The sequence below is a fragment of the Hypanus sabinus genome, chromosome 1 (assembly GCF_030144855.1).
Source record: "Hypanus sabinus isolate sHypSab1 chromosome 1, sHypSab1.hap1, whole genome shotgun sequence".
NCBI classification, from domain to species: domain Eukaryota; kingdom Metazoa; phylum Chordata; class Chondrichthyes; order Myliobatiformes; family Dasyatidae; genus Hypanus; species Hypanus sabinus.
The window spans coordinates 205,028,363-205,041,595 of NC_082706.1; the positions used below are offsets into that span (position 1 = coordinate 205,028,363).

The following is a 13,233-nucleotide window of genomic DNA, read 5'->3' on the forward strand; positions in this document are numbered from 1 at the left end:
TCCAACTGACGTCAGATCTTCCACATGCCTTCTGGCAAATTCTAGCCAAGATTTCATGTGTTTCTTTCCAACAGTGGCTTTCTCTTTGCCACTCTCCCATCTCAGCCACTGAAGCTTGTAACTCCTCCAGAGTTGTCATAGGTCTCTTGGTGGACTCCCTGGCTCGTCCCCTTCTTGTACGTGTTACGTACCCCGTAACTGGGTGTCAGACCAGCAAAGACAGAAGTATCCGTTGGAATCTGGTGGTACTATATTTAAAGGTGTTTATTAATAAAAATAAGCAAAACCATATCAATAATGCAAATATACATAACACAAGGTAGCAGTAATAAACCTAAAAGTGTAGGAATAATAATAATAAGCAATAATAAACAAGCTCTATTGATGTCTAGGGGTAAATGAATTGTCATAGAATATAAAGTTCAGTTAAGTTCATGAGGGCTGAGATAGTTATGCTTGTTGAGTTGTAATCATTGGAGAGAGAGAGAGAGAGAGAGAGAGAGATTAAGAAGTTGCAGTCAGCAAACCTTCCTGTTGCCTTTTGATTCCGTTGCACCATTGTTGTGGTGGTCATTCAGTTATGACCCCTCTGGCCTTCTGGTAGACCATTCTTCTGTGGTGGACTCATTACTCTGGCATGAGTGGATACACACACAAGTCCCCACTGGCCCTGCTGTAACACTGAGTTTTACTGACCAATCTGGTTCGGTCTTCGTAGCCCCCACCTTTCTGTGGGCTCCAACCCTTAATCAGTGTCCACTGGTGTGTCTGAAGGGTGTCTCTCCAGACCTGTCTTTTTATCCCTACTAACGGGGTCTCAGCTATCCATCAATTCTGAATGACTGTGTCCATCAAATCAGGCCACTCCTACACTCCACTGAGGAATGTTAACGAGCAAACTATTGTCCTTGCAGCAAAACAGTAAATAATTCAAAAGGAGTCACAATATAGTTAATCAGCAATCTCCCTCTCTCTCTCTCTTATCTGTCGCAGATGTTCTTGCCTGTTTTTCGTCTCTCTCATGGTCAGCATAGCAACAGTATTAGTTCATGGTTCTCGGGGGGAGGATGGTTAACTCTGTACCCCATTGTCCATCAGGTCTGTTCATCACTCATAACACATGGTCACTCAGTTTTTGAGGATGGTCTACTCTAGGCAGATTTACAGTTGTGCCATATTCTTTCCATTTATTGATGATTGACTTAACTTTACTCCAAGGGATATCCAGTGACTTGGAAATTTTCTTGCATCCAATTCCTGACTCGTGCTTTTCAATAACCTTTTTGTGGAGTCGCCTGGAATGTTCTTTTGTCTTCGTGGTGTAGTTTTTGCCAGGACACTGACTCACCGGCAGTCGGAGCTTCCAGACACAGGTGTATTTTTACTACAATCAATTGCAACACCGTGATTGCACACAGGTGATCTCCATTTAACTAATTGTGTGACTCCTGAAACCAATTGGCTGCACCAGTGATGATTTGGTGTGTCATATTAAAGGGGGGGGGGTGAATACTTTTATTTTTGCCTGCAAAAGAATCTTTGCAACCAAAACTGAAAATGCTGGAAAAACTCTGATGATATGGCATCTGAAGAAATGGAAATGTTTCACATCAATGATCCTTATCAAGACTAGAAACAGAGTGTTTAAGGAAATATGCAATAAAAATCTCTACATTGCATAAACCAAACCAAAGAATCAGACTCAGGCTTATTATCACCAATGTATGTCATGAAATTTGTTGTGGCAGTAGTACAGTACAATGCTTATTACTTTGAACTTTAGTGATCACTATTAAATATTATCCACTTAGGAAAGGAAGCACAATATTACTTTCTAGATATAGTAGATGAAAATCTTTGAAACAAGTCAAAAGAGGTTGAAATTTCAGAGAAAGGCTTTAGCATGCTCAACCTTTCCTTATAAAATATGCTCTCTAATCCAGGAGTAGCGTCCTGATAACGGGTCTCAACTCAAAACGTTGACTCTTTATTCCTTTCCATAGATGCTATGTGATCTTGCTGAGTTCCTTCAGCATTTTGTGTCTGTATTCCCAGCATCTACAGAATCACTTGTTTAAAAGATGGTGAAAGCAGTGTTTGAATATTTTAAGGAATGGATTCTTAATGAGCATGGGGAAGGAATGAAGGTTGCCATAGGTTGATTGTAAAGCAGATTTGAGGAACAATGAGATCAGTCTTGAACCCAAATGACAAAACAGGCTCAGATAGCTAATTCACATGATCTAAACACACAAGGTCCTGCAGATGCTGGAAATCCAGAGCAACACACTCAAAATGCTGGAGGAACTCAGGAGGTCAGGCAGCTTTTATGGAAGTGAATAAACAAGTCAATGTTTCCAGCTGAGATCTAATGTGTATCACACAACTAAGATCATGGGATATTTGAGGTTTTCATGAGCTTGAACTCTGTATGATCTCAGATTTCCCCACATTTTCTTTTTATACTTTATCATAAGTTTAAAATCTCCTCTGAGACATCTCTATAAAATTTTCAGCTTTATAAAACCCTGGTTAGACCACACTTGGAATATTGTATTCACTTCTTGTCACCTCATTATAGGAAGGGTATGGAAACTTTAGAAGGTGCAGAACAGATTTAACCAGAACACTGCCTGGATTAGAGAGCATGTCTTATGAGGAAGGGTTGAGCAACTAAGGCTTTCTCTTTAGAGCAAAGGAGGGTGAGAGGTGACTTGATGGAGGTCAATTCAATGATGACACAAAGGTTGAGGGTGTTGTGGATAGTCTGGAGAGTTGTCAGAGATTACAGCAAGACATCAATAGGATGCAGAATTGGGCTGAGAAATGGCAGTTGGACTTCAACCCAGATAAATATGAAGTGGTTCATTTTGGCAGATCAAATTTGAAAAAAGAATATAATATAAATGATAAGACTCTTGGCAGTGTGGAGGATCTGTGCAATCTTGGGGTCCGTGCCAATAGTACAGTCAAAGCTGCCAAGCAGGTTGACGGTGTTGCCATTCATCAACCGTGGGACTGATTTCAAGAGCTGTGAGGTAATGTTACAGCTATATACAACCTTGGTCAGATCCCACTTGGAGTACTGTGTTCAGTTCTGGTCACCTCACTACAGAAAGGATGTGGATACTATAGTGAGAGTGCAGAGAAGATTAACAAGGATGTTGCCTGGATTGGGGAGCATGCCTTATGAGAATAGGTTGAATGAACTCAGCCTTTTCTCCTTGGAGCAATGGATGAGGTGACCTGATAAAGGTGTACAAGATGATGAGGGGCATTGATTGTGTGGATAGTCAGAGGCTTTTTCCCAGGACATAGTTTTAAGGTGCTTGGAAATAGGGTATGAGGGGGTTGCCAGTCTAAGTTTTTCCACACAGGGTGGTGGGTGTGTGGAAAGCACTGCTGGTGGCAGTGGTCGAAGCAAATACTATAGAGACTTTTAAGAGCCTCTTAGATAGGTACATGGAGCTTAGAAAAAGGGAGGGCTATGCGCAAGGGAAATTCTAGGCAGTTTCTAGAATAGATTACATTGTTGGCACAACATTGTGGGCCAAAGGGCCTGTAACATGCTGTAGATTTTTATGTTCTAGGTGTACAAGAAGACCAGGCATAGAGCAAGTGGATAGTCAAGACTTTTCTCCATGGAGGAAATGACTAATACGAGGGGGCGTAATTTTAAGATGTTTCAAGAAAAGTATGGGAATATGTCCAAGGCAAGTTCTTTACATAAGAATGGTGAGTGCATGGAACACACATGCAGGGATGGTGGTACAGAGAGATAAATTAGAGGTATTTAAGAAACTCTTAGGTAGGCACATGAATGGAGGGCTATGCAGGAGGGATCAGACTGTTCTTAGAGTAGGCGAAAAGATCTGCAAAACATTGCAGTCCAAAGGACCTATACTGTGCTAAATGCTCTATGTTCATTAGGCAACTTCCATACGAGCAGCTTGTATACCTTCTTTAAGTACAACAGTTCATCAATGTGTCAGTGCAAAGAAAATGCTTGAGTGCCTTGAGAAAATCAACCATGTATTATTCTACTTGAGCACATAATGGGACACCGTCCTACAGGTCAGTTACCCCAAGTTTACAAATATCCATCTTATGACTGTTTACTCAGTTTAAATGAATGACTTCCACTGAGATATTCTGGAACCAACACAAAAGATGAAAAGATTAGCTTTATTTGTCACACTAGCATTGAAGCATACAGTGAAACGTATTGTTTCCATCAAATTAGCAAGGGGAGTTCTGAGCAGCCAGCAAGTGTCATCAAGCTTCTGGAGCCCACATAGCATGTCCACAACTCACTAATCCTAACCTGTACATCTCTGGAATGCGGGAGGAAACCAGAGCACCCGGAGAGAATGTACAAATTCCTCACAGGCAACGGTGGCAACTGTTAATCGCTGGCTGGCTCTGGAAAGTGTTCCACAGTAGCGTAGCAGTTAGCACAATGCTGTCAAACATCTTAAGAGGAAAAGCTGTACCATCTATTGTGAGAATGTGGGAAGTGGCACATGTGGCTGATCAATCGTGCAGTGATCAATTGGGAATCCTACATGCAGGAGGAAGTCTCTTTTGGGCTCGGTCTTTTGAGCATGCAGGCTCTCGTGCCTTGGTGAGCCCGGTTTGTCACTCCCAGCATGTACCGTGCCAAACATGACTCTGTAAAAATGTTTAATCATTCTTGTCCATTGTCATTCTTGCTTTTGAAATAATTGTCTTGTAACACAAATTGAGAAAGTTCACCAATGCAGAAAGATCTCCGCTAAAACTCCTCCTTTTCAAATCCTGATTGCAACTACCATTGTTCGATGCCATATAAACTACATTGACAAATTATTTATAAATAAAATTACCATAAAATAATTAAAAATCACATATTTTCTTACCAATTCTATTCCCTTTTAAATGTTCCCTAGTCTATGAGGCCACTGCACACTTTAATAATTCTTTTCAAATATTCACCAAATTTTCCTGACTGTTGAAAAAAATTTTATAACACGATTAAAGTAACATTAAGCTGGTGGCTGCACTTGGCCCAAGCCTCAGTATACAGTATCCATCCCACATTCACAGGTAGTGCAGACAATCAGAAGTTTTGCAGAAATTAATCTCCATCTTTATTTACAGATCCATACAAAATTACAATGCCAGAATTTTTTTAAACAAATTACATGTAACTTTTTGAAAAGGCCATAGTATTCATAAAACATTACAGTATAAATAGCTTTTACTTTGAAATTTTCTTCTGAAGTGAATATGAAGCAGACTAACAGAATGATGTCCTGAAGACTTGGAACTAAAATACCCAACTGATTCAGGGTGAACGGGGAAGCATTTTGCAGCCGAGTGTGCATTAAGATGTCAATGTGCCCATTTATCCCCGAGTATATTACAATTTTGGAATGATATCTAACCTGTACCTTTATGCACAACAGTGTAAGTTAAAAAGTCTTAATTTATACAAGTGTAACAATAGCAATTGTTGTACAGGGCAGCACTAGTTCACAGTAAGTAATGATGTCTACTACGTTTGGGCACCTGAGATCTTATTATATTGTATGTTTGGAAAAAAATTTGGGCACAGAAAATAAAGGAATACAACACAACCTTGAAATGTACACTTACTTTAATCAAAATTCTGACTGCAGTGCGCAGACTGTCAATGAATTACTCAAGGATTATTTTATTAGTGGGGAAAATAAATTTTTAATAAATTTTTAGCAGGTTTGAAAAATCTTTAACTCACCAACACCCTGCAATTTTCTAATCCCAGCAATGATATCACCCCAAAGTGCATGGAACAGCTATAAAAGACTTTTAATTTTAAACACCCTTGCTAGACATGCCCAGTTGAAAATTTGCATGAATGAGCTAAATGCAAGATAATAAAATGTAAATGCACCCAATTGGTTACAATAAATTTAACAAGAAAGTTTAATGGTCTATAATCAGATTTTGCTTTGGGGAGATTGAACTAATGAAAAAGATGAGACTGAGTAAAATTAAATGTGCCTGTCAAATGCAACAACAGTTTCATTGCAAATGGTATCTGCTGCTGTATATCCAGCACCAGCTTGTATATAGCTTGTATATAGGATGCGATGGCAAAATGAACTACGGTGAGCAGACCAGTGATTCAGGATGTGGAACACCATATTCCACCCATCCTGCACCAAAATAACATTCCACTTCAGCACACAGCTTTATACTTCCATGTGAATTAAGGAGGAATTCTTGACAAGTCAATAAACCTGGGGACCTTCAGGCATGCAGACCGCTTTGGATCCAATTCATCGTAAGCACCCCTCAAGTCCAAGAACAGGAATTCAGAGATGAAAAATCTATTTCATTTTCAATAAGATAGATTTCCTCTTTAGAACAAAACGATATGCCCAGAACTGTAGTCACGTCAGCTTCCTTTCTCACAGGTCCCTTTAGACAATTTTCATTTATTTACAGCAGATAATGAATACTTCAAAACAACAAATGACTTGTGAGATCTGACACATCAAAAAAAAAGTTTGTAAACTTGTTTGAAGAATGAATTAAAGCATTAATTTATCAGGAATAATAGGTGTCACTTACTTGGCTGTTCGCTTCAAACTACAACCAGCATTGCAAAAGGCTTTTGAAATAATTGTAACACAAATTGAGAAAGTTCACCAATGCAGAAAGATCTCTGCTAAAACCGCTCCTTTTCAAATCCTGACTGCAACTACCATTGTTCGATGCCATATAAACTACTTTGACAAAAGGCAGGAATGAACTGCCTGAAGGAATAAAGAAAGATGGATGTAAAAATACTGGGGTCAGTGGATGTTTACTGCTTTTTTTATTCAGTACGAATTGTTTGGTAGTAGACTACAAATCAAGGCAACAGTGTCTGCAAGGACTTTACTCAAAGTTTCTGACATCTTGGTCCATTTTGTTTAGAGAAGTGGACCATATACTTGTTATTTTATAAATGGGGTAAATCATGAGGTGTTTTAGTTCAGTCACAATGTGAATTCATCACACTTCCTTCAATAATTCCAAGTTTAAGAACTGACAACTACTTGCTAATTAGATATTTATTCTAAAAGCACACTACTTAAGAGACTTGCAGTGTCAAGTAGCTCACAGATAATAGTTGGTCCAAACTCAGAAAAGCACTTCACATACAGAATTTTTGCCAATCTTCTGGCTGTAGTCTTGCTATTTTTTTGTAACCTCAAATGTCAGCTAGCCTAGAAATTCCATTCCGCTCAAAACTGCTACAATACCAATGGGTGTAACCTGTCAAAAGAGAATCATAAAAATAATCCTTTTAAAACTAAATGAAAGAGGATGGGGAAAATGTTGCAGTTCATGAGAGAAGCCTAGTGTTTTCTTCATTACTTCTCTGTGAGTACAAATCAGTTTTTGTAATAGAACACACTTCAAATTTGTCAAATCTAATAACTTGTATTTGCATTCAAATATACACTTTACATTTTTTTTTTAAAAAATCCCTGCTACAAACCACGTCAATGCAGAGGACTTCCCAGCTGTCTATCAGTGTATAATTCATGTATACCAGATGAAGTCTGGTCTGCAAATCAATATGGTAAACCTCTGCCTCGTCCGATGGTTGGTGTGCTAATATGCCCACTATAGGCATGAGAATAAACTACTCCACGCCCAGGGGATCCCCAGTTCTGTCCGTGAAGAGGGCCACTGGTAGCTAGGTTCTCTTGTCTGTTGGCAACAAATCCGTAATTCTGCAGTTTTTTAGCAAGAGGCACATTTGCACTGTTAGTACTATTAGGTATTGCTGCAGGATTACTTCCACTGCTGGCCAGTGGGGGCAGCGCAGTGCGACTATATTCAAATCTGTGGTCTTTATCTCCAGTGAACTGCATAGCACTATTCCCAAGATAACCAATACCTTCTCTGTAAGCTGTTACTGAGCTAGGAAAGGCCTCAGAGTAACCAGAATGTAGGTGTGCACTACCAGTGCGAGATGATGGAGCACTGAACGTCGACGAGACTGAATCCAGGAGCGAATGACTGGGGGCATCTGCACTGCCCAGGAAGGTGCCTCTGCCCCCACTGCTGCCAAGTCTGCTGTTGTACCCATCACTATTGAAATTACTCGATGAATACGATGTCCCAAATCCATCCCCGTAGTCTGCAGCAGTTCTCAGGCTGCTGCCTGCTCGATAGTCAACAGCTGGCTGTCCTAGTTCCTGGGCCTGGTGCTGAGCCAAGAGCTCCAGAAGGGCTGCCTTCACTCCTGCAGTTGGATCACTCGAAGAGCAAGGGGTGGCCCCATGCTGGTCTTCAGCCTGGAAAATTCCATCCGAAACAGGTGGAGGCTCCGGAGGCTCTGGAGGTCTCTGGTCTGGGGGCAGAATCCGAGGATGCTCACGTACTGGTGACTGATCTGGGACACTGAGATCCAATTGACCAGTGGAGTGATCATCGAAATCTGAAACTGCAAAAGTCAGCGTTATGACTATGTTTTAGATTGTACATGTACAAAATAGTAAGATTTTAAATGAGAACCAACATATGAAATTCTACAGATGCTGGAAATACAAAGTAACAAACACAATGCTGGAGGAATTTAATATCTATGGAGGGAAATAAAGAGCTGATGTTTCGGACATACCTCCAGCATTTTTGTGCATTGCTGTGGATTTCCAGCAGCCACAGAATCTCATGTTTACTCCTTTTCAGACATACATTATGCAAAGGGGTTGTAGCTTAAGCATGGAATACCTCCATGCCCTGGTAACTAAACTCACTGAAAGTGATGCAGATGAACACAAGGTAACTCCTGCTCACAGAATTAAACTAATACTCTACAACAGGAATAGTGTTAAAGGTGTCATGGCACAAAACCTGTGAACAAAGGCACTAGCATATCGCTTCAATGTACGGAAACATGAAACTTAAACCTGATAATGGATTAATTGATACGAGAGCCACCTACTCCAAACCCTGGAGAATTCGGTCGAGCGAATTAAGGCTTTCCTCTCAGGAGAAAGAGAGGTGACTTGATAGAGGTATACAAGATGATACAAGGCATGAATCGAGAGAATAACCAGAAACTTTTCCCCTCAGGAAAGAAGTGGCTAATATGAGAGGACATAATTTTATCAGAGGAAATTATTTGGATGGGGGGGGGGGGGAGAAATGTCAGAGGTAAGTTTGCTACAGAGAGTGGTGATGGTAGAGTCAGATACATTAGGGGCATTTAAGCAACTCTTAGATAAACATGGATGATAGAAAAATGTAGGGCTATGTAGAAGAGAAGGGATAGATTGATTTTAGAGTAGGAAAACATCATGGGGTAAAGGGCCTGCACTGTGCTGTAATGTTCTCACTGCACATGCTTCATGGGCAATGACGTTACTTTACTCTGTACAAACAGAATGATAAAAATCGGTCACATTTAAACCATTTACTTTCATACTTTAATTACAATAAGCTCAAAACATTTCCTGAATGCAGGCATCACAATAACATTACTAGCCTTTCTAGTATTTATCAAAGTTACTAATGCAAGAATACGTAGAAAAGGCAGATGAGAGTGCTGAAGACACTAGTTGGTTTATAAACAGAAGCAATGTGTAGTGAGAAGCTGTTGCCAAGGCAAAATAGTCAATGGGATATGTTGCAACGTAAAAGGTGGACAATATCAAAAAGGATGAATACAAGCCTGAAGGTGTTATACTTGAACATGTACAGTACATGGAATAAGATAGATGAACTTGTAGCACTGCTGCAGATTGGTAGGTATGATGATGTAGGCATCACTGAATTATGGCTGAAAGAAGATTATAGCTTGGAGTTTAATGCCGAAGGATATGCACTGTATCAAAAGGACAAGCAGGAAGACAGAGCAGTCCACAGGGTTCTGAAACAGGTGGCTGAAGAGATTGAGAAGCCATTAGTAATGATCTGTCAAGAATTCTGGAATGGTTCCAGAACACTGGAAAATTGCAAATGTCACTCCACTCTTCACAAGGTAGAGAGGTAGAAGAAAGGAAACTAGAGGCATTTTGGAGGGAGAGAGAGTACAGCCAATGTCTTGGTACATATTGGTGCCAATGACATAGGAAGGAAAAGCAAAGAGGTCCTGAAGAGAGAATTTAGAGAGCTAGGCAGAAAGCTGATAAGCAGGACATCCAGGGTATAAATTTCTGGATGTAACAATCTGTGCCACTCACGCACCAGTGAGGGATGACTTGGCAGATAAATGCATGGCTGAGAAGCTGGTGCAGGGGGCAGGGCTTCAGGTTCTTGGATCATTGGGATCTCTTCTGAGGGAGGCACAATCCGTACAAAAGGGACAGGTTACACCAGAACCCAAGGGGTAACGATATTATAAGAGCTGTTGGGAAGGGTTTAAACTAATTTGGCAGGGGGATGGGAAACAGAGTGAAGGGACTCAGGAAAGGATGCATAGTAAAAAAAAAGCAAAGATAGCAAGAGTCAGATAATCAGAAAGGGCAGGCAGATACAGGACAAAATTGCAGCCAGCAAGGTGAGTACCAGTGAATCAGAGATGCAGAATCAAAAAGGTTAGCAAATACAGTACTCAAAGTGTTATATCTCAATGCATGGAATATAATAAATAATGTGGATAATCTTGTTGCACTTTTACATATTGTCAGGTATGATGTTGTAGCCATCACTGAGTCATGCCTGAAGGATGGTTGTAGTTGAGTGCTGAATATCCAAGATTTCACACTGTATCAGAGGGATAGGAAGGTAGATAGAGGGTGGCATGGCTCTGCTGTTAAAGAATGGCACCAAATCATCGGGTCACAGGATTGGAAGGTGTTGAATCCTTGTAGGTTGAGTAAAGAAACTACAAGAATAAAAGGACCCCGATGATAATAGGCCTCCCAACAGTAGTTGCAATGAATACCACAGATTACAACAGGAAATAGAAAAAGCGTATCAAAAGGGCAATGTTAGTAACTGGAGATTTCAACATGCAGCTCCATTGGTGAAAATCAGGTTGGTATTGGATCTCAAGACAGTGAATTTAACAAAATGCTGATGTGACGGCTTTTTAGTCGCAGTTTGTCATTGAGCCTACTAAGGGTTCAGTCAGACTAGATTGGGTGTCATGTAATGAACTGGAGACGATTAGGAAGCTTATGGTAAAAGAACCATAAAAACTAGGTAATGATAGAGATCTAGAAGATTATAAGGCTAACAGGAAGGAGCTTAAGAAATTAGGAGAGCCAGAAGGGGCCATGAGAAGGCCTTGGCGGACAGGATTAAGGAAAACCCCAAGGCATTCGACAAATATGTGAAGACCAGGAGGATAAGACGTGAGAGAATAGGATCAATCACATGTGATTGTGGAGAAGTGTGTATGGAACCAGGAGACAGCAGAGGTACTTAATGAGTACTATGCTTCAGTATTCACTGGAAAAGGATCTTGGCAATTGTAGGGATGACTTACAGCAGACTGAAAAGCTTGAACATGTAAATATTATGAAAGAGGATATGCTGGAGCTTTTGGAGAGCATCAAGTTAGACAAGTCACCGAAACCATAAGAAATATGACTGGAAGAGATGTACCCCAGGCTACCATGGGAGGTGAGGGATGAGACTGCTGAGCCTCTGACAATGATCTTTGCATCATCAGGAGAGATTCCAAAGGACTGGACTGTTGCGGATGATGCTCCATTATTCAAGAAAGGTAGTAGAGTAGAGATAGCCCAGGAAAGTATAGACCAGTGAGTCTTACTTCAGTGGTTGGTAAGTTGATGGAGAAGATCCTGAGAGGCAGGATTTATGAACATTTGGAGAGGCATAATATGATTAGGAATAGTCAGCATGGCTTTGTCAAAGGCAGGTTATGCCTTACGAGCCTGATGGAATTTTTTGAGGATGTGACTAAACACATTGATGAAGGAAGAGCAGTAGATGTAGTGTATATGGTTTTCAGCAAGGCATTTGACAAGGTACCCCATGCAAGGCTTATTGAGAAAGTAAGGAGGCATGGGATCCAAAGGGGCATTGCTTTGTGGATCCAGAACCAGCTTGGCTGTAGATGGGTCATATTCTGCATGGAGGTTGGTGACCAGTTTTGTGCCTCAGGGATCTGTTCTGGGACCTTTACTCTTTGTGATTTTTCTAAGTGACCTGGATGAGGAAGTGGAGGGATGGGTTAATAAATTTGCTGATGACACTGTTACGAAGGATGAACAACTCTGAAGGGCAGAAGGGTGCAGAGTTGCCCATGCCCACCCTTTTTGGAGAATTGCAAACCATTACTATTTCAATGCTGCTAACGAGAGAGTAAGAGAGACAAAAGAAAACATGCCAGGACATCTGTTACTGATAACAGCCTGAGAGAGTGTTATGTTTATCCACCATGTTATGACTCCCGAAAGACTTATGGCTGCGGAGAGGGCTGCTTACGTGGTACTATCCTGCTCATTAAAATTCCTCATTCAAACCTGATTGACACCTGAGACCCCGTGAGTGGGGATAAAAGTGAGGTCTGGGGTGACACCCCCCCACGACGCAACAGGAGACACACTAGTGAGCATCAGAAACCCACAGGAAAGTGTGGGGCATCGGGGACCGAACGGATCGGTCAATATCACTCACAGTGGTTATAGCAAGGCCGGTGGGGGCTTGTGTGTGTGTCCACCCTTGCCTGGGTGATGAGTCCACCACGGAAGAACGGTCTAGCTAAAGGACAGAGGGATCATACTTGAATGGCCACAACAACACATCGACGGATCAAGATCATAAAGGAAGGTTTGCTAGACAATAGCTGTCACTGTTTGATCGCCCTCTCTCTCTCTCTCTCTCTCTCTCTCTCACTCTCTCTCTCCAACAATTACAACACATCGACCAACAACTACCTCAGCCTGCATGAACTGAACTTTATATTTCTATGTGACAATTCATTACCCCCTAGACAACGATAGAGCTTGTTTATCATTGATTATTATTATACCCACACTTCTAAGTTTAGTATTGCTAACGTGCATTATCTGTATATTTGCATTAATATTGATTTGTATATTTTACTAATAAACACTGTTGAAAATAGTACCACCAGACTCCAACGGATACTTCTATCTTTGCTGGTAAGACACCCAGTTATGGGGTACGTAACAAATTGGGGCCTCGTCTCGAGATTTGATACCAAATTGGGGGGCCAGTGAATCGGGCTATACGTCCAGACTTTGATCTGGTTGCGTGGGTAACCAGACGGGA

General features: G+C 41.0%; 1 protein-coding gene across 2 annotated transcripts in view; it reads right to left on the minus strand.

Annotated features, from left to right (window-relative positions):
• Window positions 1-7,439: 7,439 nt before the first annotated feature.
• Window positions 7,440-13,233, minus strand: part of cdk13 (cyclin dependent kinase 13) — a 148,543-nt gene continuing 142,749 nt past the window's right edge. For both annotated transcript variants that reach the window (XM_059984480.1, XM_059984471.1), the window contains exon 14: window positions 7,440-8,467. In XM_059984480.1, coding sequence (XP_059840463.1) covers window positions 7,590-8,467 — 878 coding nt within the window. In that variant the 3' untranslated portion in view covers window positions 7,440-7,589. The remainder of the gene's footprint in view (window positions 8,468-13,233) is intronic.